Below are 26368 nucleotides of genomic sequence, written 5' to 3'. Positions count from 1 at the left end.
TATGCTACCAGTAAGCCTCAACAGCAACTGACCACATTTCTTTGTTTGTTTGTGTTTGTGACCAGTATCTTTCTGGCACAGCTCTGTGTCACTGGATACAGGAAAGGTGTACAGTGTGTACAGTGAGGATTGATGAATACCTGAGCTGTACAAAACCAACACACTCTCCCCAAGAGTTTCAAACTTCCATCTCACAACACCCTGCAGGAGATAACACAGAAATGCCAAAGATGGCAGCTGCAGCTCCAGTTCCAGCTTGCCATGCCTTTGGTACTGACAAGTACCACTGAATGCACCAGGTATTACACTGTGCAGCCACATGAACACAGCCCTCAACACTCACAGGTGAAATACACTGAATAGTCCACATCAGGATAGCGTAAACTCTGCTTAAACAAACTTCTTATGAGCAAGGGAGACTTCACCAGTCTCACACTTCACAAGGGTGGATCCCTCCCCCCATGGAACTCAAGGCTCAGTAAGATCAGACTCTTCTGATTGCCTTTACCTATCTATGATTTCACTGGAGATTACCCAGTGGAGATTACCCAGTGATTACTGAGGCAGAAGTCTCTACAGAAAAAGAAAAAGAGCACGATAGCATTCCCTATCTACCAAACTAAAAATGAAAACAAGATCCCACAAAACTAAGTCAATGGTTACTCCAGACTGATAAAAATTTGTTTCCTGAACATACAAAATGAGTGCATCAATTCTGAACAGTAACTGCAAGCCAGAAACATCACAATTCCATCCCAGTGTTATATATTCCACTAAAGGATGAAACATTTTTCTTATCTGTGGCATAAATGTGACTTCAAGTGCGGCAGTCATGCCAACTCAGAAGACTTAAAATGCAAAGGGTATTAAAATGCAATACCACTTCATTATCATAAAAGGGCCATCATGTTTTGGAAAACTGGCTGCATTTCAATATGCTCTGTATGATGCAAAACTCCCCTCCTAAAAATAGTGCAAGCTATAAATTGCACCCAATAGCACTAGACAGTACTCTTTCCTGTCTTCACCTTAAGGTATTGCTAATCTTATATAACAATGAGTTATATTTATATAACAATGAGCATTTTGATGAAGTTTCACTTCAGCTTAAATCCTAAAGCAGTTAAAACCTCACTGATTCATGAAGCCCAACAAAGTGCAGGAATCAGTCAGAAACAAGGACAAACCCTTACCCCAATACAAAATATTTATCTCACCAAGCTCTTAAAAAGTATGAATTTAATGTAATAACAAACAGGAAAGACACAGGCATATGTAGTAAGTGTTCATAACAAAACGACATGGCATTATTTCAGTTAACTCACAAAATTCTGTCAGCAGCTTAGTCCATAGGAGCCTTCAGAAACTGGTTGCATTTTAGATCCTAAACCAACAAATGATAATTTAAAACTGCAAGGTTTAACAAAGTTAATCTGACTGCTGTATTTCACAGCATGCAAATCTTCTACCATAAATTTTCTCAGAAGTGATGGGGAAATAACATTTCACAAGGTTTCACAGAGGGAATAATAAGCAGCATTTTGGCTTTACTCAGTTTTGGAAAACTTCATTGTACTTGAAGCTTATGCTGGACATTTGAGGGCACGGTGGAACAAATTGCTGATTTCAGTTGGAAACTGGTTCTTTATTAAGTTAAATGTAATTTTCATTAGAGATTGAAGAAATCCTTTTCCACTTACTACTTAAGGTTTTGTCTCTTCATTCCCATTTTTTTCTCTCTATGAACATAACTAGTGGATTTAGAAACAGGATTTTAAATTGTTAGCCTGCAAAATAAAACTTGATGAATCTAAACCAGACCATTAACAATCCTGGTTTAAATATGAAAGCTTACATGCAATCCCTATGCTGTGAGGAACAACCTATTGTATCTACAGCCTGTGCAGGTAAAAAAATGTTTAACATGAGTTACTCTGTGTGGTTTTTCCAACACTGATAACTCTGAATATAGAGATGATGTAAATAGCTGGCACATTGATTATTTTAATTGTGTCTCCTCCAGTTTCACAGTTTGTTTGGCAAAAAATTTTTAAGGCCTTGCATCGAAGCTAACAGATTCTCAAAGTTTTGGCTAAATATCTTAAAATAGGTAGTGTGATGAACTGCATTTAAATGAGATGATAAAATTTAGTTTATTAAAAGCACTGATATTGCTCTGAAGGAGGAGGGGCCATAGGTATTGGGAATATAAATTTTCTTCTTAAGGTATATGCTGGTTGGGGCATTTGCTTCTTTGTCCCTGAAGGGCTATCACGTCTGGCCACATCTTCATTAACTTCTGTAAGAATTGACAAAATATCTTCACCCCTACAGCCAGAAGGAGAGCAAGAAAAAAAAAAAAAAAAATTAGTTATTAGTAAGCAGATGGCAATCCACTTAACATCTCCCTGATCAGCCAGAAGATAGAGTATGAACATTTAAAACACAAAAAAGAAAACACATACTTTTCTCCAAATTTCTCTTTTGTCCTTATTTGAGTCATACTAAAAACAAAAGACCTTTTCTTGCTGTCTTACTTAATTCGATCAATAAAGAAAAATAGCGGAATAAAATATTTTAACCTATCATTCAATAAACTGTGCTGTCTTAAAGATTATAGATGTGAGGTTTTCAGTGTTTTTTCACAATAAACTTCACATTCTACAGTACATGTATGGTACTAGCAGAGTTAATGTAAATTAATCAGTGTGAAATCATCACTTCAACTAATTCCATCTACCTTAGGACATGAGTGGGTGTTGCTAGATAAACTGCCTTTGGAGAAGAAAAATTTAATCAGAGCACTAAGCCAAGTATTTACCTTGGTACCAACAATTTTAGCTTGCTGCAGAGGGCCTGAATATACCAACTGCCCTCTTCCATGTGCCGGAAAGAGACATAGCCATCAACTGTGGCCATGCCTAGGAGGAAATCAGCCTCTTCAGGAATGCTTTCAGAAAGAAAAACTCTCTCTTGCATGGAAGACAAGTCAGGAGTTGGTCCATCAGCAACAACATAGACAGGACACTGTATCTTGTCACCCTGGCATGCTTGGATAAAGAAGAGTTTGGGTTTTGCAGCCAGCTGGGGACATTGTTTGGCAGTGAAGTGGGATGTAAGCACACGGATTGACACAAGTTTTTCATCTGTCCCATAGATTGCTCCTGACTTTCCATGAGATAGAATACAACATATAAAACAGTTCCTGTCTTTGTGGTCTGGCACACGCTGCCAAGTTTCCATGAGATTGATAATCTCTCGAGACGTCAGATCTGTATAAGTCCTCACATCCAGACCAAGCCAGGTGAATACTCTCTCCAGTTGCTCTGTAAATAAATAAAAGACAAAAGGAAAATTTGAGGCAAGAGAAAAACATTTTATGAAGTCACCATGCAAGCTAATCTGGGAGGGGGAAAGACCTTACACCCTGACACTTCTGCAGATTCATCCTCATAGTAGTACCAACTAAAGGTTAACTGGACTAAAAAAAAGATGGCATCAGCTCAAACACAGAGTTCCTGGATTTTTCTAGACAAGCTTCAGAAAATAGTGCATACATTGTCATTGTAAGTGAGCATGCAAATGACACTTGAAAACAGAAAGAATCTGCCCTTCCCCAGTTTCAGAAAAGTTCTTGCAAAACCTTTCTCACATCATTATTTTCCAGTTGCAGTTTTGACTATTCATAAGAGATAAATAGAGGAAACAGAACCAAGTGAGAAGTATGCACAGAGTTGCTTGATTACAGATTTTTGCATCATATTAGGTAGAATGATGGTTTAATTTAGTTTAGTTTTAGTTCTTTACTATAGCTGTAGATAAAGGATAAGTAAAAAGTGATTCTTAAAATGATTCAAGAATAATCCAACAGAAAAACCCTTTATTTGGGTTTATTTGTCCTTTTTATTTGTCCTGTTTATTTGTGGTTATTTGTCCTTTATCCTCTCCTCCCCCATAATAAACAAATGACATAATTTAACATATATCAAGCATTTCACTCTTTTTGAATATTAACTAACCATAGACAATAAAATATAGGGCAGTACTACATAATCAACTCACCTGGAGAAACAGAGATCCTCCAAAAATCTCACTTCAGTAACTTACCAGCATCTTTGCAAGAACCCTTCCTCTGAGAACTATTGAAGTTAACATTATTAATAATGAGACAAAATCCTCTGTGTGGCCCATCCATTTTGTAGCTTTTCATAGTCTGTAGAAAGGAGAAGAAAAAAGCTTACAGTTGCAATGGATTTATTCAACTTACTCATATTTCCTTAACATGTCTCAAAATGGACAATCAGGATTTAGAGGCACCTAAGACTGTGGGCTATTTTTAACCAACTGGAATTCAATCGTGCCTCCCTCTGTGCAAAAACATCAGTGAAACTCCAAGTACACTGTCACCATCCTATCAAACTGCAGAAGAAGGATGTAGCATCTGGGTTCTCATCTGTGCAAAAGGCAGGATTCAGCAGCCAAACTGTGCCATCTGAGTTGGTGATGGGGACAGAAGACCCCAGCATTCCAATGTCAAAACAGTGTTTTAGCTTCATGGCAGAGGGATCACACTGAAGCTATAGGAAGTTAGACATCTGAGTTGGCTTTTTTTGAGAACAGTAATAAATGCCTGGAGTAGGTGATTCATACTGATGCAAGCAGAACAGAAATCTCAGAAGTGCAAAAACCTATCACACTACAAGTTTTTTGGTTAGGATTTAAAATTACCTCCCACTTTTGGAAAAAAAAAATAAAGCTGAAAAGAACCAAAACTTCAAGTACCTTGTATTTAAGTCCAAACTTGGAATAAAAAACTCCATCCACTGGAGTCCCTTCCTCCTCACTAGAGAGCAATACACACCTCCTTTTGTGCATTTTAGTAGGACAAAATGAAGGCAGCACTCCAAGTTCCTTCAACAGCTTTGCAGCAGTATGAACATCAGGTTATGAAAAGATGTTACAGCACAAAACTTCAAGAAATTAAATAGCTATAAACAAATGGAGCAACTTGCTCCATCAATATCTATGGTCATAACAAAGAAACGGCCAGAGGGAGAATTCAGTGGTTTCACTGCTATGTTTAGGAGTGCACTTAAGGCCTCTAAGAAGGGATCTCACAAAAGAGACCTTTTCTCATGTACCAAGACCTCTGCAATAGCTTACTAAAAACTCTTGCCTCCTTTTAATCCTTCTAACAAGGGCTTTGCATGCTACCCCTTATGACTTCAAATTTCAAGATGCCCTGAGACCTTTTCTAAACCAGAAGCAAAATGTGAGAACTGTGAAACTCCATTTGTCCCTTTTCACATCCTACTGCCATCTCCAAAATGCACAACATAGACAAATGGAAAATGTTTTGTCTTTTTCAGGAAGATAAGCACATGCACTGATGTGTGAATAACTTCAGAGGTATTATGTCCATTTTGCCTACAACACACCTGTCAATATTGCTAAATTTCTAGCCTCCAAGGTTACAAATATCTTTTGAAACATCCAAAATTATTAGTCAAGGAACTTTATGAGACATACAGATATCTCACAAGTCCTTGCATGATGAATGTCATACAAGAGAGGATGAAAACCTCGCACCCCCAGGTATTCAAAAACTATTTAAGAGATTGTCTCAAACCTTGGATTCATTTTCTACATTGCTGAATTCTCCACGCAGCTCCAGGTTTACTTCAGGGAAGCCTTGTGTAAAATTAGCAGCCTTGTTATCTAGAAAAAACCCCAGCATAGATATTTATGAAGATAAGTCAAATATTTGTGGATGCAGCAAAAAGGAGTTTAGTTACAATACATCACTTTTTGCATCTGAAATACTGTTTCACTGAAATGAATAATTCTTCCACACAAGAAGAATTATGTAATGATCATGTTCAGCATGATCATGTTCAGTAGATCTATTCTGAACATTTTTTGGTTATTTTTATTGTATTTATTTTTGTGACAAAGGAAAGCCTTCTATTTGTATCAATATTGCAAAAAGATACCCATGGTACAAAGATAGATTCTCCCCAAGACATTCAAATTAATTTTTCATCTTGATATCAGCTTAGAAATTACCTGTATTTAAGAAGAATCTGCATTCTTACTACTGAAATTGATATTTTTTGTTTATTTTCTCCTGAATCAGTAATCTCTTTTTAAAATTTAAAATCAAAAATCATCTGTATGCTCATAGTCCATGTATCAGACACACATGCACACAGAGTTTGTCTTGCCAGCCTCTTAGCAGGTAACTGCCTTTATGTAGTGCACATTCACAGATCATAGAGTGCCTTTTACAGGACAGTGGTAATCATCTCAATACTATTACTGGGCAAATCAAGAAATGAGACATAGCTATAAGCAGATTTTCAGTTTCCCAGCCTGTTCTGTATGTGCTGGGCTGCTCTATGTGGCCTCAGATATTCCAGCACATCCCTGTACTGAATTTCAGGAATTCAGCCAGGAAGTAATGCAGGCAAGGAATTGTTACAACAGATTTATGCCACTCTAGCCCCCATTTCAGCAATATGCACATATGACCTTAAGCTCAGTAGCCCAGACCTATCTAGTGCTTTCTGCATTTTAGCAAACCTACTCCTAGACTATGAATTTCTTACCTTTTCCCTTTTTGTAGAGGTCTATTGTCTCCAGGAGATCAGGTGAAATGGTCATAAAGACATTCTCCAGTATCTTTACATTGTCTTTAGTTAAAAGGCTCTGCTTTTCCAATAAAGTCAGCAAATCCAAAGCAGACTGACAGCCAAAAGGAGAGAGTAAAATATCATTATTGTTCCTTAGAAATCAAAACTTGCCTCTCAGCCCTGTCTCAGACAATCACATTATTATCTGCTTTGCTCCCAATAAGGACCAGTCAGTTTTACATCACCATAAAAGCAGAAATGTTGCTTCATGGAAAGCCACTGGTTGTGTTTTTATTTCGTATGGTCTTGTTTAAACAGATTCACCCAAACCATATTAATGACTCGTGGCTTCAAGAAGGCTCCATTGCTGTGAAACAGTACCAGTGACATGAATCTCCCCTGCATATGGCTCAAGCAGGGCAAAGATTTGATTTGTGACCTTTTTATACTCTGTGAACCATCAGTGACCAACCTTGGCACGAGGGACCAAATTCTACTCTTGCCTGTCAACATCTTCCTTCTTGCTATCCCTGTGAATACAACCAGTCTAGTTGCATATTATGCTCTATTCTGCCAAACATTTCTCCCACTTTTTCTTCTATTTCCCACCTTCCTTCTTCCCTTCCCACCATGTACACATTTGGCTCACTCCTGACATACAAGAATCATGCATCGCTTTGGAAGATGGTCTCTCAGGAGAAATGTGATTTCCTTCAACATCACACTGGTGATGTTCTCTGACAATTCATACAGCATCTGCCTGTAACAGAGATGCAGTGAGATAAAAGTGGAACAGAAGATGGTATAAAAACCAAAGGCAATCCAATAATTCAAAAATGGAAAGGAAAACAGTACGGCATAGATAGCAGTAACGGAGGGAAGAGAATTCCACTGCCAGCTTACCTGTATGGAGATATTCTTCCCTTCTCACTCAGACGTTCTTGTACTTTCTCCTTGGTGTAACCAAGTTTCTCAAGCAAGGAGTGACATTTAATTCTGTATAAGAGTTCAGCTAGTATGAAAGTGTCTTCTACATTCAGATATTCTTGAGCCATAAGGAGCTTGAAGATGTCTGCTGCTGACTTCACACCTTCTAGTTTACTGAGGTGGAGCAAGTCAGTACAGAGAAATTTTAAAGCTGCTACATCTTCAGTCACCAGATTTTCACTAATAAGGAAAAGCTGCTGATGGAACTTCAAGCTGATATCATTCTCCATGTTGCTGGAACCCACAGCTGAAACAGCTTCACTCTGTCTGAAAGCAGAAAGCAAACACTAGTAACACTTGAATCCTCAATACAGCAATTCTACTAAAATTTTACCCAATGGTTGTTTGGAAGCCTTGAATTACCTTTTAATTTAAATAAATTTGAAATTTACTTCCTTGTCTAAACACAGACCACAGAAGACCAGATTTGGCAGAAGCTCCAAACAACCCAGTCTATAATTGGAGTTAGCCCTGCTCTGAGCTAAAAACTGTGTTAGATGACCTCAAGGTCTGAATTTTCTTTTCTTTTGAACATCTTCCACATTCAGATCTTTGCTTCTTTCTGTTGTAATGGGGCAGAGTCCCTGCAGTAACTTATTACAGCTATTAATGGAGACAGCACAGTGGTTCATGCATATTCCCTGATCTGCAGTCCAAGAGCTTCTCGTTCTCTGGCTGTAGCAGGGAGGTGTTCCTCTGTACCTTGGCTGACGCCCAAGCTGAAGCCGTGGAATAGCCATCCACTCCCAGCTGTAATTTGCTTCCACGTTGTATGTGACATTTGGCATAGAAAAACCCTTATAAGCCTCCCTTACAAGTAACAGGCAGTTAAAATGTAATAGCACTCAATGCTCAGTCTAAATAGGCTCTGCACGAGCAACTCACTCTTACTCAGGTTTAATAGAGACTAATCAACCTTCCACTACACCAACTTCTTCCATGTAGCCCAGGCAGTCCTATTCTGCCCCTGGAAGGTTAAATAGGTAAGAAGGTGCTTCAGTGCCTTCTGGTTGGTAGGTCTTTAATCTTTTGCTTAGAGCAGTTGCAAGCAAAGGTTTCTACATGAAGGGAGCACAGTCAGTGCAGGATCTGCTCGCTGCCCAGGCTTGGTCAGCACGGGGCATCGACGCAGAAAAGTAACCAATCCGCATCTCTGATGTATGCTTTCAGATATCGCCTCAGAGAAAGAAAATCGTATGAAATAAGCAGGATAAGGAATGTAAAATTACCTTTTCTTTAAAGTTTTTAAACTGTGTTAGATGACCAGGAGCACTGCCCCAAGGGTTTAGATATAGTGCAAAGCCGGGGCGCCCGCAAAGGCCGAAGGCTCAGCCCGCAGGCGCACGTGGTCCCGGTAGGAATATCCCGGAGGCCGCGCGCAGCCGGGAGCCGGCGCACACAAAACCGGCGGGAGTCACGCTACGGGCTCGGGAGATGGAGCCTTCCTTCTTTCCCTCTCCATTTCAGCCCCACATTGTGGTACCTCTTTCACGAATTCCAGTCCCGATCCCTGTCCCGGCAGCTGCCCGGGACGGCGGCTCGCGGCCCCTTTCGCGGTCTTTTTGCGGCTCGCCGCCGGCGAGGGAAGCGCGCCCAGTTCCCGCCCGCGGCAGGAGGCAGCGTCGGCAGCAGGGCGGAATGCCAGATCAGGTGGATGCGAGGGAAGGAGCGGGGGCACGTCCGAGGCGCGGGGCACGGCTGGCAGCGCCCGCCGCGGCTTTCACACGAGCGGTGGCACCGCCCCGCCCCGCCGGGCCAGCCCCGGCCGGAGCCCGCCCGCCCGCGTTCCACGGGCCCGTGAGCTCGGGCAGCGCTGCCCGCGACCGGGAAAAAGCTTCAGGCAGCGCTTCGGGTACCAAGTGTAAGACGTGACCCGTAATTCGCCTCGCTTTCGCTGCCAAGCCATTTTAAAGCAGGCTACATCGCAAAAAGGCCTCAAACATTTTAGGCACATTATTTTAATTTTTGCTTCCCCACTGGAAGGAAGCTCGAAGAGCAGTGCTTGTGGGAGGGGGCTGCAGTACCGTCTGTACGTAGATCTGTGCGTCCACTGCAGTAAAGGGAGGAGGAGGAAGGTGAGCAGACTCTGCTCAGGGCAGGCCCCTCGGGGCCTTCAGCATCCCCGGGGTCCCCTGTATCCCCCCACAACCTCGGGTCAATGGAGACAGGATGGGAAGCGTCTGCTTGCTCATGCCGTAAGTTGTTGCCCAACACACCAAGAGCAGTTGAGTTACCTGCTCAAACTATAAGGCTTGCTGTCCTTTATTATGTCAGTTCGTTTTTATAGAGCTGTAAACTTCACAGCCTAATTTAACAAGTTACAGAGGTCTGCAAGATAAACAGATCAAGAATTTCAGAGTTATTCTATGGTCCAGAGGGACCACAGAATAGGTCTCAGGTCATCTTGGAGAGGGAGACAGGGACAATCAGTCTGACTGCATACAGAAATTTTATTCAGAATATGAGCATGGAACCCAGCATTTGTATCCAATTATAGTGTCTTATTATTGTTTCTAATACAGAAGCTGAAAAATAGACATTATTTAAACCAGCCACAGAAAAGCTGACAAATAATTCAGTACAGGATATTTAATTTAAATTGAATATAGATCATCCACACAGACAGCAGCCTCTTCTCAGCAATACTGTTCTGCATGTCAGAAACTTGAAACTCTGGAAAGCAGAAAAGAATTCTCAGAAACTCCATAAAAAGCTTCTCTGACTCAGGTATCTGTAATAGGAGCTGCTGTTACATCTTATGAAGAGTTGAAAGGGGAGATCAGCCACACAACATACTCCATCTACAAGTGCTAGCACAGTAACATCCTCTTGAATATAACTTCTGTTTTGGATAATGAATTGGTAACCACTGTAATTACCCAAATATGTAACTCAACTCAACTCATGGCTTAGCTACATCAGTGTAGGTGGCTGAGAAAAACCATGCAACTCAAGTCTGGTACAAAACACCACTGACTCTCTTGCCTCATGAGTACACCTTCTGAGCCACTTAAAGGCATCACCTTCCATATACAGAGCACATACAGAACTACAAGAAAATTTTTTTCCCAGTTATCAGAAACCAAAACTGTAGTTAAGTGCCAGAACAGTCACTCTGGCAGCCTTATTCCAACCTCTCACAATGCAGGAGCAGCATAGCTTGTTTTACCTCTTTCAATAACAGGTTCTGAAAACTTTGGACATTTCGGCAGGCTAAGACCGTGAAATTTCACCAGCACATCACTCTCTATGTTCCTGTGCTAAGACCCTAAACTCATGATGCATCCAAAATTCTCTTCCCCTTTTTCTTCTGGCTAAGGATCATTTAACCTGAGATAATTTCACTGTCTGCAGTACAGGGACAACTTGATTTAGTCCACACCCTGCATCCACTGAAGTGCGCACTACAGCAAGAAGAAACAGTCCCCATCATGTGTATGGAGGGACACAGAAATCTGGTAAGGGTTTTTGGAGGGGAGGCCCTCTGAGGAGGGGTTGAGGTCACTTGGTTTGTTCAGGCTGGAGAAGAGGAGACTGAGGGCAGACCTCATTGCAGTATTCAACATCTTCACAAGGGGAATCAGAGGGGTAGAGGTATCAAGTCTCTGCATGTCTCTGGTGACCACTGACAGGACTGGAGAAATCAAACTGAGTCAGGGGATGGTTAGGGTAGATTTTACGAAGAGGTTCTTCATCCAGGGAGTGTTTGGGCACTGGAACAGGCTCTCCAGGGAACTTGGTCACCGCACCAACTCTGGCAGAGCTCAAGAAGCTTTTGGACAACACTCTCAGGCACATGGTGGGATTCTTGGGGTGTCCTGTGCAGGGCCAGGAGTTGGACTAGATGATCTTGACAGGTCCCTTTCTAACTCAGCAGATTCTATGAGTCTGTGATTGTATAAACAGGATTCTATGAGTCCATGATTCTGTAACAGGAGAAGTGACGGACAACTACCGTCCTGCATAGAAGTCCTGCATAAATAGTCACTATGCAACAGGTACAGGGAACCAGCCTGCTTGAATGCCACTCCTGAAAGGGGTGTCAAGGCAATAAATAATGCTTAGATGTATTGTTAGAGATTGTGCGTGGCTACGGCTTAAGAATGTACTGAGGATCAGTGTAAAAAATCTGTATCTGACACCCATGAACGCTGCACAATACGTGTCTGTCCCCACAACTCTAGAGGGCTACAACCACTTCCAACCAAGCAGCCATTCACAAAGAGAGTCCCTTGCTTTTCCACTGAAAGGGTTGATTACATGAGCCTCTAGTTTTCAAAACAGCAGTTCTGCATCATTTCTTAATGAAAGGGACACGGATTTTACTTACTGTGTCTTGCAGTAAGGCAAAGAACATATATCCTTCTTAACTCCCAAATCAAACTTGTCACAAAACTGTAAAAGTAGAATATATTCTACTGCTAATATTTTAAGTAAATAGTTGCATTTAGCATCACTCAAAACCCCCAAGCAACCAATCCACAAAACATCAACCAACTCACCACATCATTTGAGACAGCCACTATTATTCTCACTTCCTTTTTCCTGTTTTCTTCTCCTTCCAATATTAATACTGTATTTCTCCTCCAAATTGTCTTTCCCCTACTTGTTCTTCTCTTGATGCTCCCTACCATTCCCCTTCTTGTTCCTGATTAAAATTTCCACATTTCTTTTCCTCATCTGTCTCCTCTTTGTTCCATTCTCCCTGCTTTTGGTTGTCTATAGGGTAGTAGAGGTGCTTGTCAAATGCAAAAGCTAGTAAAGGAAATGGGAAAGTGAAGTTAATCTGTGAAGAAGATCACATTTTTTAACATTACTTAGATACATGTAACTTGAAATGACACCTTATTTCTACAACCACAGGAAATATTTGTTTCACCATTTAGTTCATTTACCAGCCACCACAGGAAGTAACTTCTAATATTCTGTATCTGTCATTTTGTATCCTTCTCTTTTTCCATTAAAATTTTAAACAGAAACGAAGCAGAGCATACCAGGACCTTGAATTATTTTCTCACATAGGACACTATATTAGGAGTAAAAATTAAATATTTACCAGTGGCCTACTTTATTGTCACTAAGTTCAGTGACAATAAACTTCAATACAACCCATCTAGGTTATACAAGCAGGCTAACTGAACTTTAAGGCAGTTAACTTTTAGTTGGGCAACTGCTACATTGGAGAAAAATTTTTGTATTTAGGACAATTTTCTCTTTTCTTTTTTTACAAGAACAAGAGCACTTGGGAAAAAAATGAATTAATAGAGGCATATTCTTTTTCATAAGCAAAAGCAGTAAGGGTGGGGTGTTTAACATACAGTCTTAAAGGCCAATGGCAGCTACATGCTACATTTAGATTGAAATATTTTGAAGTATCTTTCTACAATGATGCCTGGTACAATGAGTGTGAATCATGTTTCAGCTTCCACAAGACATCTGCCAAAATCCCGCATGTTTTTAACTGTGTGGCAGATGACTGTAATGTCCTGTCACATGTACACTCATTTTTGCATTAGCAGAAAACATACTTGGCCCAAAGCATGGCAGACTGTCTCATTTATTAACACAGAACCCCTGTGAGCAGTGGACAGTTCTAACAATGGAATCTTTAATGCAGCAAACAGATGGAATCCAGATTACTGAAAAGACCATCTTTCTCTCCCTTCTGTTTTGCCAGTCTATAGAGGCATGCAAGCCAGAACTTGTTAGCAAAGATGTGGCATTACTGGGTAGGAATGCTTTCCTGAGCCATTTGCCACTACTAGGTGCAGGTGAAAATAATCAATACATTTCAGTATATTTGTTCAAATATTAACTGCTAGGAGGTATGTTAAAAACCACCAATGAAGCAATAAAAACACTTCTGTTTTTTCTTGGAAAACCCAACAGCTATACAGTTTAGATCTCTTTACACTCTGTTTACCCGTGGCATTCAGTAACAAGATACGCTACACTGCTATACAATAGTTACCATTCTCATCCAAGCTTTCAGAGACTATGATATTAAAATACAAAATTTAGTGTCTTAGCACACTAAAATGCTTGTAAATTCCTGTGTTTGGAAGCAACAGGCACTTTAGATATACACGAAATAACAATGCATAAATAAAAGTATGCATTAAACTTTGCATCATAGCAAATGCTTCTTGTTAGTAACTTTAGATATGTACTTTTTAACAGCAATCAAGTGGGAAAAAAAGTCTCTTTCTCAGTGTGTGCTGGAGCAGCAGTGAGTACTGTTGGCTTGGGTCAGCGGTCATATTCCCATCATAAACTTTTTTGTTCAGTTCCATATGGATAGCCAATATACAGAGTTTCCTGCAGCAAAAGAATCAAAAGCATCCCATTAGAGAATTAAGCAAGACACCATTTAAGAATTCACAAGAGAGAAGATAAGTTCAGACTCAGCAGGGAGAAAGTTAGCAATTTCAGTCTCTACTGCAGAGGCAAGACCTCTAACACACAAGGCTGCACATGCCTTTTGAGACAAATCATTGCTGTGATATTGATTATGCTCACATGATGATCTGTGATTTCAGGACAAGGCTTTAGGGCTTGTAAAAAGGTACTAAATGTTAGCACTGCAACTACCTTGAATAACAGTTAGTTCCCTGGTAGATCAGCTGTATAAATAAAGCCTGTGTTGGTAAGTTATATATCCAAATGTATCTGCCTTTTCCACAGATTCCCTTTGATCTCTTTAAACAGACAAAATTTTCTGATAGTTTAAGTTCAAGATTACATATTGGAAATCACTTTGCTCTGTGAATAAAGGGTTAATTAAATTTAGAGAAAGTAGAAAATCCTTCCCTCTCTATTGCCTTTGTCCTGATATCCTTAAGTAGCACTGACTGTTTATATTTGCAAGCACAGCTTGTCTTAATGGTACGTGGCAATCCTCAATTTAACAGAAGCCTGTTTATCTTGCAGAAGGAAGGTTTCCAATCCTGTCTAATGCACTGACATACATTGTCCAGGACAGGTTTTTCCCTTCTCACTCTGCAAACCCCAATGCCATAACACACTTTAACTTTACACTGTAACACCAGAAACTTCACTCCTGGTTTAGGCTACCTTTCTATGCAATTGTGTGAGGATACTTGTCTTTTAGACTATGACACTGCAAGAAAACACATTTCAGGACCAGATGGTTTGAAATTTAAGGTTTCTCATTCTCCATGACAATAAGCTATAACAGAAAAAGGGTTATTTCTTTCCTCTTCCTTTAATTTACCTTTTATAAGGATTACGGAGTAGCTCAGCCAGACAGCGTAGATATTTTGAGGGTGCAGTTGGGGATTGTTCTAGTGTAGACACATCCACCTTGCAATGACTCCAAAAAATGTCTGCTGTATGGGGAATAGTGACTTTAGCTCTGATATTATCAGCATTGCCATCAACTTCCAACAGACAGGTACATTCTTGCTCATTTTCTGGCACAACATAGCTCTGAATAAAAAAAAGCTTTGGTTTTCCTAGGAGTCCAGGACATGAGTCTGCTGTAAAGTACTTCTTTATTTGTTCCAAAGGGAATCCAGAAAAGGTGTGGTCTGTACAGAAGATGCTCTCAGAGTTTCCACGGCTGACCAATATGCAAACGAAGCTGTCACAATTTTTGTGCTTCTGCCACCTTGCAACTTCAAGCAATGTTTGATTCATGGAGCTCATATTTAAATATCTGTGACAATGAACATCATAGCCTAAGCCTCTGAAGGTCTCTTCCAACACATCTGAAAGAAGCAAGAAGTAATTAAACCAAGGCACACCAAGGCTTAATCTCATCAATATTGAATTACAGTACTTACAGTGTTTTTCTATTGAAATTAAGTAGTTTATTTTAGCACAATAATTAAAAAATCAGGAGTACTTGGTGTTGATCACAGTGCATTGCATACTTATAGTGCTATATGCATGTTGTCTTTCCTGTGAGTTACATGTTTCATGACAGCAGAGACACTGTGTATCTGTTCACATTCCACAGACACTTAAATGTTTTCCTTTAGAGCTAGTATTCCAGATTCCTAAGACTTAAAATATAAGGCAAGAAAAACCACACTTGAAATGATGAAGAGTGATCTGGACAGCATAGGAAGTCTGCTCCACCTTTTAATTGGTCTCAATTACTCTGAATGTCTATTATAGATACACAGAACTGCTAAGAAACACAGAGGTTCTCTTTCATCAGTCAAAAATGAACCTGCTGCAGTCATTTTTGCTTCCTAAAAATTTAAGTGATGAGCTCCAGGTGAAGAGTGGACACTGGAGTCTTAACTGGGACAGAATGGCATTCTCAGGCAAAAAAAAAAAAAAAAAAAGCTGAATAATGAACTCTTTCAATCAAGTTAGAAATTAAAACTGTAGGTAGCCAAACCACAAGACTTAACTCTTACTGTATTTGTGTTAACCTGTGCTGCAGGAAAATGTGTTAAGATCTGAATAACTACTTTGGATGTTTCTTAACATGGGACTGAAACCAGATACATGGTGGTTAAAACCACAGGTATTAAGTGTTCAGAGAACCACGAGCTGCTACTATGACTTGCAGCATTGGATCTTTAGTATAAAGCACATATACATTGCCCATGCACAGCTTCTGGTAGGAAAAGAATTACATGCTGCAGCCTGAGATCAGAAACTACCTATTTCTTCAACACTAGCCATCTGCCAACAAACTCCACTGATTTTTCAGCATCTCCATTCTACATAAAACACTAACCTTTTCTCCCCTCATTGTTTATATAATGTAAGGATTAAAACTGATTTCCAAATAGAAAAGTCAAAAGCAGCTATTTACAAAAGAGCAAGGTGCATTTCTGTTTGAATTTTATCAGCATTTGATAAAGTCATGCCGTTTTCACTAGGCATTATATAAAGTGTTGTAATTCTTGATCCTACAGTATCTATTACTGGTTCCTCTTCCTGAGATTAAATCCTGGGACAGCTACAGATTTTAATGGATGACACAGATACCATTTCTAATGTTTTCCCTTCCCTCTTCTTTTTCTTCAGTGTACTCAGATATCAGAATAGTGTGGCACAACTATTTCTGCCTTTCTAGCAAACTCCTTTAAGCAATGCCAAATGCCCTATCTCCTCTGAATCCCACTAGCACCATAATGTACTTCAGTGCAAGTCTTGCCTTCTATCCTGTTAAATGCTGACAATGTGACTTTATACATCTGAGATACAGACTTTCTGTGTGTGAGCTCCACAAGCACTGCCCTTCAACTACATCAGCAATTCTAAGTTAGTTCATCTGCTGGACCATTACATTTGAGAAAACCAAAAGACATGCCTGGAAAGCCTCTCCTTCCCTACATCTCCCAGCCTATTACAGAACTGGCTGCAAATACTCTCTTCATTTTTATTTTTAGCCTCATGTATTACAGTGCTTAGAGAGTGAGGGGTTATTTTGACTGTGCAAAGATCTAATTCTAGGATTCTACAAAGGCAATTAGGAAACGCCCACATTTCAACCATGGCAGTGACTACACTGCCAGCAGAGGTGACACTTTCAGTTTCACTGTGGTGACACTTTCAGCTAAACTGTGCAAGACAGGACAGAAGCCCAGGTGCATCATTAACAAAGGACCTCATGGCTATTGAGAATCTCTGGTGTCCAATATGACTGCACTTGAAATCCACAACAGTTTTGGTTTTGTTAGCTGGTGGGAAACACTACCATTTCTGCCAATAACCTGCTGTATGACTGTATGACTGCCGTAAGCCTAATTCTTCTGTTGGTTGCTGAATATCCTTTTTGCCCATCCCAAAATTCAGTCTATCCTCTTCCAAGTTCATTCATTCAGAGATTCTGCACCAAAAAAACCAAACATTGTCTCCAATAATTAGGACAGTTGGCTTTAACCTGATGTTGTCCCTTCCAACTCTTTGAACCCTTACTAGAATTGGTAGATTAAATGAATGGGACAACACTACCCTAATCTGGCTGGTAAATGTACATTATATTTTTTAAATTAAATTCTTCTAATGATCTGAGATTAACAAGTTAAGAGACTTAAAATTCCAGAGACTTACCAGTGTCATTGCCAATACAATCTATTATCAGGCATATTCCTAAAGGTTGACTTTGCATTCTGTAGGAATCATCAGACATCTGAGAAATGTGAAAGGACAATTACAAAGTTAATATATCACTTTCTCAACTTTTAGACCATATTATTTTCTCAAATTTTATGTTTTAGATATATTAAATAGCATTCTGTTGTTTTCCACCAAGTAGCTAGCAGAAATCTGTCTACTGGGTTGTAATGTGTCTTATCTATGTCACAAAAAACAGGAGGAAGGGACTAATGATTCTTTTCCTCTATTTCTAGTACAGGCTTAGTTTTTGTGTACTTGTGTACTTGTACTATGTACTTACATAATCTCACTACCATAAAGATTCTTAAACAGAAACTAAAACTGTACAAGCTTCATACTGCCAACACAATAAATGTGGAGAACTTTTGTATTCCTCAGGTGTGCAAGCAAGCAAGCACTGCCCATCAGAAAATTTATTTCCTTATTTACTTGAACAACCTCCTTATTCCTAAGTCATCCATTATGACTCTATCACAATTCCTCTCCCCTCTGAAGAGAACTGATTGAAGCAAACCAATTTGTTACAGGTTGGTTCCTGGCCTATAGGAGAACTAGTGCAAACAGCAACTGGCCATCCTTATCATTAATCCCCAAAGCATGTCTGTCTTCTGCCTCGAAAGCAAGGGGTGAGGAAGGAATCAAGAACAAAATCTACTGCATGCAAAGAAGCTCTGTGATTTCTAATGCATGTGGCAAGAGGTCTGAACTTCAACAGGTTTTAACTTGGTCTCCACTAACAAATGTGTGATTTCTGTGTGCACATCATATATACATGTATTTTGCACACTGCTGCTTCCAGAGTAGCAGCAAACATTTTATATTTCAAATACATTCTCCAAAAACAATTCACAGAACCTGTTTATGGCTGAGGATGTACCCATTGTTCTGTCTGAACACAACTCAAGGAAATATCAAAATGAAACACAAAAAAAACTAAGGAAAATATTCACGGAGATTGTATTTATTTACATGCATACATATACACAAGAATATACCTTATGTGGCACTGATCCTGACTCCTCAATGGACAAGTGAAGTGGTTCTGCTGCAGCTAAAACATACAGAAGCAATCTCAGTATGCAAATGCCAGTGATATCTTTTAATCACCAGATCAATTATAAAGAAGAATGTATCTACTTCAGCAAAGTTCTCACCCATTGGGACTGCTTAGTTTCTATGTATGCCACTGAAGTTTAAAAATCCCTAAATTATTCACCTCTAAAACGTTAGCTGGATTTCATTCTGCATTGCTTGGGACTAGAAGAAACAATGAATTTCTTCTACACTGAAAGAATTCACCCAACTAATTTTAAAAATCACCATATTTGAGAGGTATTTGAGGTTTCCAGAGAAAACAAAATACACATGGAAAGAACCTGGTATTCAATGCACAACTTCTGGCTGGCCTGGTGGGCAGTTCACTGCTGAACTGACACAAAAACTTCCTTCTCCAGAGTTAATGGGCAGAACTGCATCACACAGGCCTCCAGAGCTGGCTAGCCAATTTTATCCATGGTTTTACTAATAAAATATTTATTCTGTTAAGAAGTTTTGACAGTGGAAGCTTACAATTTTTAAGAATGCTTTAAGATGTGGCAGTGCAAGCAAAGCAAATACAAGACCAAACAGTAAGGCCAGGCTCAGTTCTGAGAGATATCAAATACTGTCTGCTCCTGATGTTATTAACAGGATTAGCCATGAACACAATTATCAAATAGCAGTCCTTTTGATGTAATGAAATTCATCATTTGGCACTTTTAGATAAAATGCTCTTACCCAGAGTAAGACTTGATCCATTTTGTAATTTTTTCATGCCCTCATTCTGAATCTGAAATTAAGAAAAAGGCGTAATTTTCCTATTCTCCTTCAAGAATTAATAAATGTGTCCCAAAATAAAACACAGCAGTATTTCTTCCTCGGTAAAATGATATTTTGGATTAATTACTATCAGCTAAATATAATTACAACATAACAGATGAAAAAACCTATCCAGAGCACAGACAAATATAATAAACACCCAACTGCTCCTCCTCTTCCTCAAAAAAAAAAAAAAAGCACCAGCTTGCCATCAACAGCAAGGAAAAGCCTCTGAAGATGTGAACTTTGTTTCCTATACAGCAGCAGGGAGCTGCATGTTTACTGAACACATGACAATGAATATCATCACATTTAACAAGGTTAAAGACTTCAAGAAAGGTCATACTAATACAATATCAGAGCTAACTCAAATATAAAGAATACTGCATGCAATAGGATTTGATGACTTTTCAGATACTGAGAAATCTTCTTAAACTGAGTTTAAAACAAACCACAAAAAAAACCCCTGAAAAACTCTTCTTAAGAAAGCTATCATTTTCAGTTTTACTTTCCTGGAAAGGTCCAAAGGTACAAAGAAGAAGAATATGTTTTGCAAAGAACAGTCAAAGCAAAACTTCACCCTCCACAGTGTAATACAAAAAAACTTTCAAGATACAGATTTTATATGTTCAACTAATAGGAATAAATTCACAGAAGTCCTTTAAATGGCATCTTTCTCAGGCAGATTTGAATCAGATCCTAAACTCAGCAAATAACAGGAACAACAGAAGGAAATCAAGCAATATTTTAGTCACAAGCGATCTTTAAATCCTCAGGGTCTGAAAGATGTATCTCCTTTTAAAGTCTGGCAATATTTAGAAGCAAAAGATTTGTTTCACTTCTTGTATACTTACCCCTGAATGATAAGAAGGCTCAATCAGATTGAAATTAGGGAGAGAGGCTGGATGAGCATTTACATAAACTGGCTGACAATGAACGGAGGACACTGAAGCTGCAAATTTAACAGAAACACAAATACACCATGATATTTCAACTGTTTTGAAAACCTAAATCTATGAAGAATGCAAATACCCTTATTTGTAAGTCACAGTTTTATCTTCAGCACATCTGATTGTTGCTATCAAGAGTAACCAGTGCAAAAAGAGCATCCTACCTTTGCGTTTGTACGTCTGAATCTTCCTAATCAAGTCTATCCTGTGAATACTTCGAAAACAGTTTTCTATCAGATCCAGTTGATTAGGAGCCACCAAATTTAGCTTCTCTAGGTCAATTATAAGAGCTAGAAAACTCTAGAATAGCAACATAAACCCAAACACATCAGTATTTTTTTCTCCACCAGATGTAACAAAGCAACACAGAAAATACCATGGAGAGGTCATAAAGGCTGTATAAACAATTAGAGATGTTACACCTTCTAAGAAAATTATCTGAGAGACATATGAATCCTTGATATTATTACAGGAGTAATAGAAACTACAAAGTGATATTCTTAAAAATCAATCTTAAATTTTTGAGGAAACAGTTTTGCATTTTGTTTTTGCTACAAAGCCAGCCAATGTGAATGCCACTCACATGCCACAAAGCAAGAGGCAAGAAAAGCTTTGGGAAATTTTCAGGGCCTCTCTCCTTCTCTGACTGAAGACAGAAAAGGAAAAAACCCTCAAAGGAGGAAGACAGAAATCTTCAGTCTTCTCTGCACGGTGGTCAAGGTTTCTGAGTCCTCTCTACTGAATTGCTGCTTTCTCAAAGGACTTAACAAAAATATTCAGAATGCAAAGCTATAAAGACGTAATTACAATATATGTGTTCTTTTGCAAGTGAAGCAGAGCACAAACAAAAAGTGACTTTGTAATTCAAGATAAAATTCAAATGGTTATTGGTTTGAGATCATTCTTAGATAAACTTTCAGGTCAGAAATACTGAAGAAAGACTTCTGTAAAATGCCTGCCCATGAAGTACATTCAACCACCATACACTATAACAAGCACTGTTCCCTCCTACTTTTTTGCTAGTTTTCCATGCTTCTTTTTCCTTGAATTAAAAATCAACAAAATGAAACACAAGCCACAACTCCTTGTCTGCTTCATGATGTTTGTGAACTCCTGCCTCAATACTCCTTGCAGTACTGACTCCTTTCCTTTGCTGTCTAGCTACATAATTTTTTACTTGAACATCTCTTTGCTGCAGAGGAGAATGCCAGAATTAAGGAAAACATACCTTATCTTTCGCCATTTTCATACGAGGTGCATAATCTCTGAGTAGAAAACCAAGAGAACCCACTTCATCTTTTTCCAGATTTTCATTTATCTCTACCATTAGTACCCTGAAATAAAGTTGAGATATTTCTAAATTATTAGCTTGCAGCAAGATTCCTCCCTTTCCCAACTACTCAACTTCTCCCAATGTTCCAGTCTCAATCTAGGATTTCTAACTAAGAAACAGGTAAAAAATGTACCCTGTTTCAAGATCCAATTATAAAATACTCTTGCTAATCATCACCTGTGTTTTTCAGACTGACAGTGTAATAGCTACTGTTAGGAAAACAGAAGTTTCTTTAATGTTTGACAGAGATTAAGTGAGAGAATGAGACAACAGAACACAGCCTTAACTTTTTAACCTCTTAGTTACATGATTTTTATTTTAGTGAGAATTTAATACAGGAAAATCTTCCTTATGAGAAATGGATTTCTTTCTGAACTCTCTCAAAGAAAATAACTGGGATTTCTTAATTTAAGCCTCTCAAAACTAACAGAGTACAACAAGTAAGAGAGGTCGCTTGAGAAAAGTTATACCATGTGGCTATGTCCCCAAAGCAAACCAGAAAAGAAAATATGTTTAACCAATGATATTCTTTAAAGTGTCATTTTTAGCTGCTAATCTAGAACTCTACAAACATCACTGTTTATATTCACAAACACACAAACTCCTTAAATACAGATGCTTCTACTGCCATGACTAGTAAGAAACTACTGAAGTTTAATTCAGGGACTAAGCTTGACATTTTCTTTAAACTACAACTCTAGATATAATGTCCTTTTCTGATTTTCTTCTACCTTCAATAAATATTCTCTGAATCTGAGAAGTATTAAATAAATTGAAAAAAAAATTTAAAAACAACTCACCCATACTGCTCCCACCCCTCCAAACAAAGGAAAAAAACCAAAAACAAACCACATATTTTGAACAAGACAGTGTAGCTTTGAAATCTGAAATAGATATATTACCTGTAATCAGGGATAAGTCTGAAACTCCTGGCAAGGTGAGCTTCCACTGTTGCTTTCTCAGTGTTCAGGATCCTCCTCAGCAAGTCAAACCTCTTAACTCTGTACAACAGCTCAGATAAGCCAACAGGAGTCAGTTTCTCTCTCTCATTCAAAGCCAGCAAGATTTCTTTAAGATCAGCATTGGCCAAGTCAGGAGCAAGGTCTCGGCACAGGAAAACCATCATCTCTTCTTCTTCTTTACCCAATTCTTCTTGAATCTGATGAATAAGGAAAGCTGGCACTTGGCACCTGGTCATCACTTTGTTGCTGTTCCTTTAAAATTGCCAGCCTACTGGTTTTTAAACTGGAAACCAGCATGACACAAAGCCTGTGTCTACCACAGTACCTCTCTTCTGTTCATTCTTATCTAGGTGCATTTCTAGGACAGTTCTGTGGGAGAGAATTAAAAGGCAATAAATCAGTGATCTGCTGCACAAGTCCACAGTTAACTCTCCTATCTGAAGCATTTAACTTTCAACTAACACTCCAACATACACTACTCAGACCTCCTTTATTCAAGGGAATCTCCCAGTTGTTCATTAGAAAACTAAAAGTATTTGGAAGGTCATACTAATCAGAAAGACATGTAAATTCTTTTTAGAGTAAATGACGTTACCACAAGTCTGTATATTCCATAGGAAGTGAAACAAGTCATCAGCTTGCTGATGAGTGGTAGATCAAGTATTTCCAAAATCTCTGCCCTTTTCCCAGCAACAATATAACATGTAATTTTAAAACCATTAATTATCAGTAAATTCAAGAGTGTGTGTATTTTCTTATTATTAACATAATTTAAATTTATTCTAATCTGGAGTTAAAAGGATTTTCCACACACACCCTCCATGCTCAAAAGGATTGAAAACACACTCAAAGAAAATACTCCAACCTTAAATATGCAAATTGGTTCATTCTGAAGGTATAGATAAGCCATACACCATCTTTTCTTCACTAAACATTCATGTACCATCATGCTGAAAACTGGAACAAAAATTCAAACTTAGAAAAACCCCCAGCCTCGTGATTAACAAAATCAGGAGGGTGCTGTGCTCAATTTCCACTGCCACCAACTATGGAAATTCTATCTAACCTTCTCTGACCTCCATTACATATACAGAGAAGTGGCAGATGAGCAAACCTAAAGACAAATCTTAGTCCTTCCACAGAGTTTGTCACTATACTGCAGAGTTTTATTTACACCATAGTGGAAAGCAAATGCCAATTCAACTTCAAAGCCTAATATACCAAAAGATTCTAGCACCTGAATTAGATTTTTTTTACAGCATTTTCATCCTTTTGCTACACATTCTAGAAGTTACAATCAAAAATATTGTCACATATTGTGTCCATAATTAAGCAGGTGAGATAAATTAATCTAAAACAGAGGAACCCCTCATGCACCGTAATGTGTTTTGGAAAGTTTTCTACCAGAAGAAAAGCATATTTACTGCTAACTTATTTTTAGTCTAGCATCAAACACTTGTGAGAAATCTATAGAAATACACTGTTTTCATGACATAATGCAGTCAAGAAGGGCAAGGCCCAAAGCACCTTCATATGAAAGCATCTCCCAGGTACATTTAGCTGGGACTTTCAAAAGACCTTGAAGTAATAGTTTAACTCTAAAGTGAAACAGGAATTTAACATCTTTTGGTCATTTTTGGAAATACCAGAAAAACTTTTTAACTACCCCAGTTGATTTTTATCTAATCTTTTAAAACCAGTTAAAAAAAAACAGAGGAAGGGTGTGTGTTATTGGGGAATTTCCCACCGAGTTGGAATTTCAAACATGCAGAATTACTATTTATATATTAACTTTAAAATAATTTGCCTTTGCAACACACATATGAATCCTCTTCTCTCATGAATTTCCTTTATATATGGTACATTACATGCTCATTATAAAAAATGTTGATTCTACTCAGTCTTGAAATTATCTTACCTGTATGTAAAACTGTTCACAAGAACATGGGAAAACTGGCATTTGACCATTGCCAAACCACTGATCCAGAACACATTGGTTTCCATCCAGAATTTTCCAGTGACTACATTAACTCATTCTCTGCTGGACAAATGTCGAGATCACAAATTACTATGGGGGCTACTTCCTAATTTTATGGGGTGGGAAAACCAAAGAAAATGACAAGGGTCAGTCATTCTCCTGTATGACTGCAGTGAACAGGAATTGTGCTCTAAATAAAGGCAAACCAGCTGTGCAGATAACATTCATCGGGTACTGTGTGGGTAATGAGTGAAAGCAACAGGAAGTGAATTTTAGTACAAACTAAAACAGTTTGTAACTTTGCCAATCCACTCTGCCATAAGAGATAAAGGACATAATGCTCCAGTCTTCCATCTGATGATCCCTTTTTCAAATATAACAGATACAGTCATTATAGATGCAAAAGTTAAAGAAAAAAAGCAACCACACCATACACCCAGCAGCCTAACTTTTGATTATCTGGGCTCTGCAACAAGATGACATACTGAATATAAATTCTCTACAAAGAGGAGAGAAAAATCAGCCTATCTTTTATAAGACAAAATAAAAAAGTTCATAGTCATCAGAGATAAAGTTGCCTCAATAATTTTTGTGTTCATGTGCATGTCTAATTAGGCTTTTTTTTTTTTTAACAACTTAGCAAAGGAGCAGGAAATAACACACTAAAATTTCACACGAAGATGCACAAGGCTCCAGTTAACTCCTTACTGGCATTTTTCATCTTGAACCTTTTACAGTCATCTTTGCAGCAACAAAACCAGGATATGACTCCAGTGGGTGTCGTTCTGATTTAGGAAATGATCTTTCTTCCCAAGACGACCTCGGCCGGAAGAGCCGTGCTGGAAGGGGAGAACAGAGATGACCTGGCCGGGGGGCTCGGGCTGCGCTCCGCTCTGTCTTGGCTGCGGTGCTGGAACGGCTGCACTAGGAGGAGGCTCATCTGGCATTTTTCAAAGTCGCAGAGCATGCTCCACACCTTTTAAATTCCCCTATTGCCTCACTGCCCTACGGCCTTCAACAGAACTTGCGCAACGTACTCAGGAAAAACAGGGAATTGCTGCGGGGATCACCACATTCCTTACCATGCTAATTTGTTTTAAGATCCCAGTCCTCCTAATTAAAACAAAACAAAACAAAAAAACCCCAAAAACGCAAAACCAATCAAAAATCCCCAACTACTAAACGTGATTTATGCAGATTTCCAGTAATTTTTCTAAACGCGTCATTTAAAATCACATTCGGTTTCGGTTCTCACCACGAGCCCAGACCGAGCCCGGGCCCCGCTCGCAGCGGCCGCTCCGGCGCTGGGCCGCCTGTGCTCAGAGCGCACGGTGGGAAGGGAAGTGCGAGGGAAGGAGGGGGGGAAGGAACGGGGGAAGGTAGAACGCACCCAGACGAGTCGGGGACGTCTCTACTGCACCCAGGTCCGCCATTTGGAGCAGGGAGGAGCTGAGGCCGTACCGGTCCGCTGGCCAGCGCCGGGCCAGGGGGGGATGGGGAGAGGCAGGATGTTGGTTTTAGTTTTGTTTCCTGCTGTACCCCAGAGTCAAACAAACAAAACCGAG

The 26368-nt window shown here is 39.2% G+C and overlaps 2 protein-coding genes across 11 annotated transcripts; both read right to left on the bottom strand.

The window, feature by feature from the left end:
* Positions 1-1270: 1270 nt before the first annotated feature.
* LOC132075473 (caspase-10-like) lies at positions 1271-12297 on the bottom strand. 2 transcript variants are annotated; one of them, XM_059475926.1, is made up of 8 exons: positions 12122-12297; positions 7536-7886; positions 7293-7392; positions 6609-6744; positions 5630-5718; positions 4108-4213; positions 2822-3326; positions 1271-2328 (listed from the first exon to the last, which is right to left on the bottom strand). In XM_059475926.1, the coding sequence occupies exons 2-8, from the start codon at positions 7847-7849 to the stop codon at positions 2157-2159; spliced, it is 1422 nt and encodes a 473-aa protein (XP_059331909.1). In that variant the 5' UTR covers positions 7850-7886; positions 12122-12297; the 3' UTR covers positions 1271-2156. The 2 variants fall into 2 exon arrangements, with proteins under 2 accessions (XP_059331909.1, XP_059331908.1); XM_059475925.1 differs by having other exon boundaries at positions 7536-7882; positions 12122-12253.
* CFLAR (CASP8 and FADD like apoptosis regulator) lies at positions 10050-26368 on the bottom strand. 9 transcript variants are annotated; one of them, XM_059475933.1, is made up of 12 exons: positions 26194-26368; positions 24744-24866; positions 22766-23194; positions 21759-21864; positions 20695-20830; positions 20435-20532; positions 19500-19551; positions 18719-18774; positions 17658-17736; positions 14854-15349; positions 13790-13937; positions 10050-12374 (listed from the first exon to the last, which is right to left on the bottom strand). In XM_059475933.1, exons 3-11 carry the CDS (start codon positions 23059-23061, stop codon positions 13793-13795), a joined length of 1464 nt encoding a protein of 487 aa, XP_059331916.1. In that variant the 5' UTR covers positions 23062-23194; positions 24744-24866; positions 26194-26368; the 3' UTR covers positions 10050-12374; positions 13790-13792. The 9 variants fall into 9 exon arrangements, with proteins under 9 accessions (XP_059331916.1, XP_059331910.1, XP_059331911.1 ...); XM_059475927.1 differs by having other exon boundaries at positions 10050-13937; XM_059475928.1 differs by having other exon boundaries at positions 10050-13937; positions 24744-24863.

This window comes from Ammospiza nelsoni, chromosome 7, assembly GCF_027579445.1.
Source record: "Ammospiza nelsoni isolate bAmmNel1 chromosome 7, bAmmNel1.pri, whole genome shotgun sequence".
NCBI lineage: Eukaryota > Metazoa > Chordata > Aves > Passeriformes > Passerellidae > Ammospiza > Ammospiza nelsoni.
The sequence above is the reverse complement of the archived record's forward strand: the minus strand, read 5'-3'. Positions and strand labels throughout refer to the sequence as shown.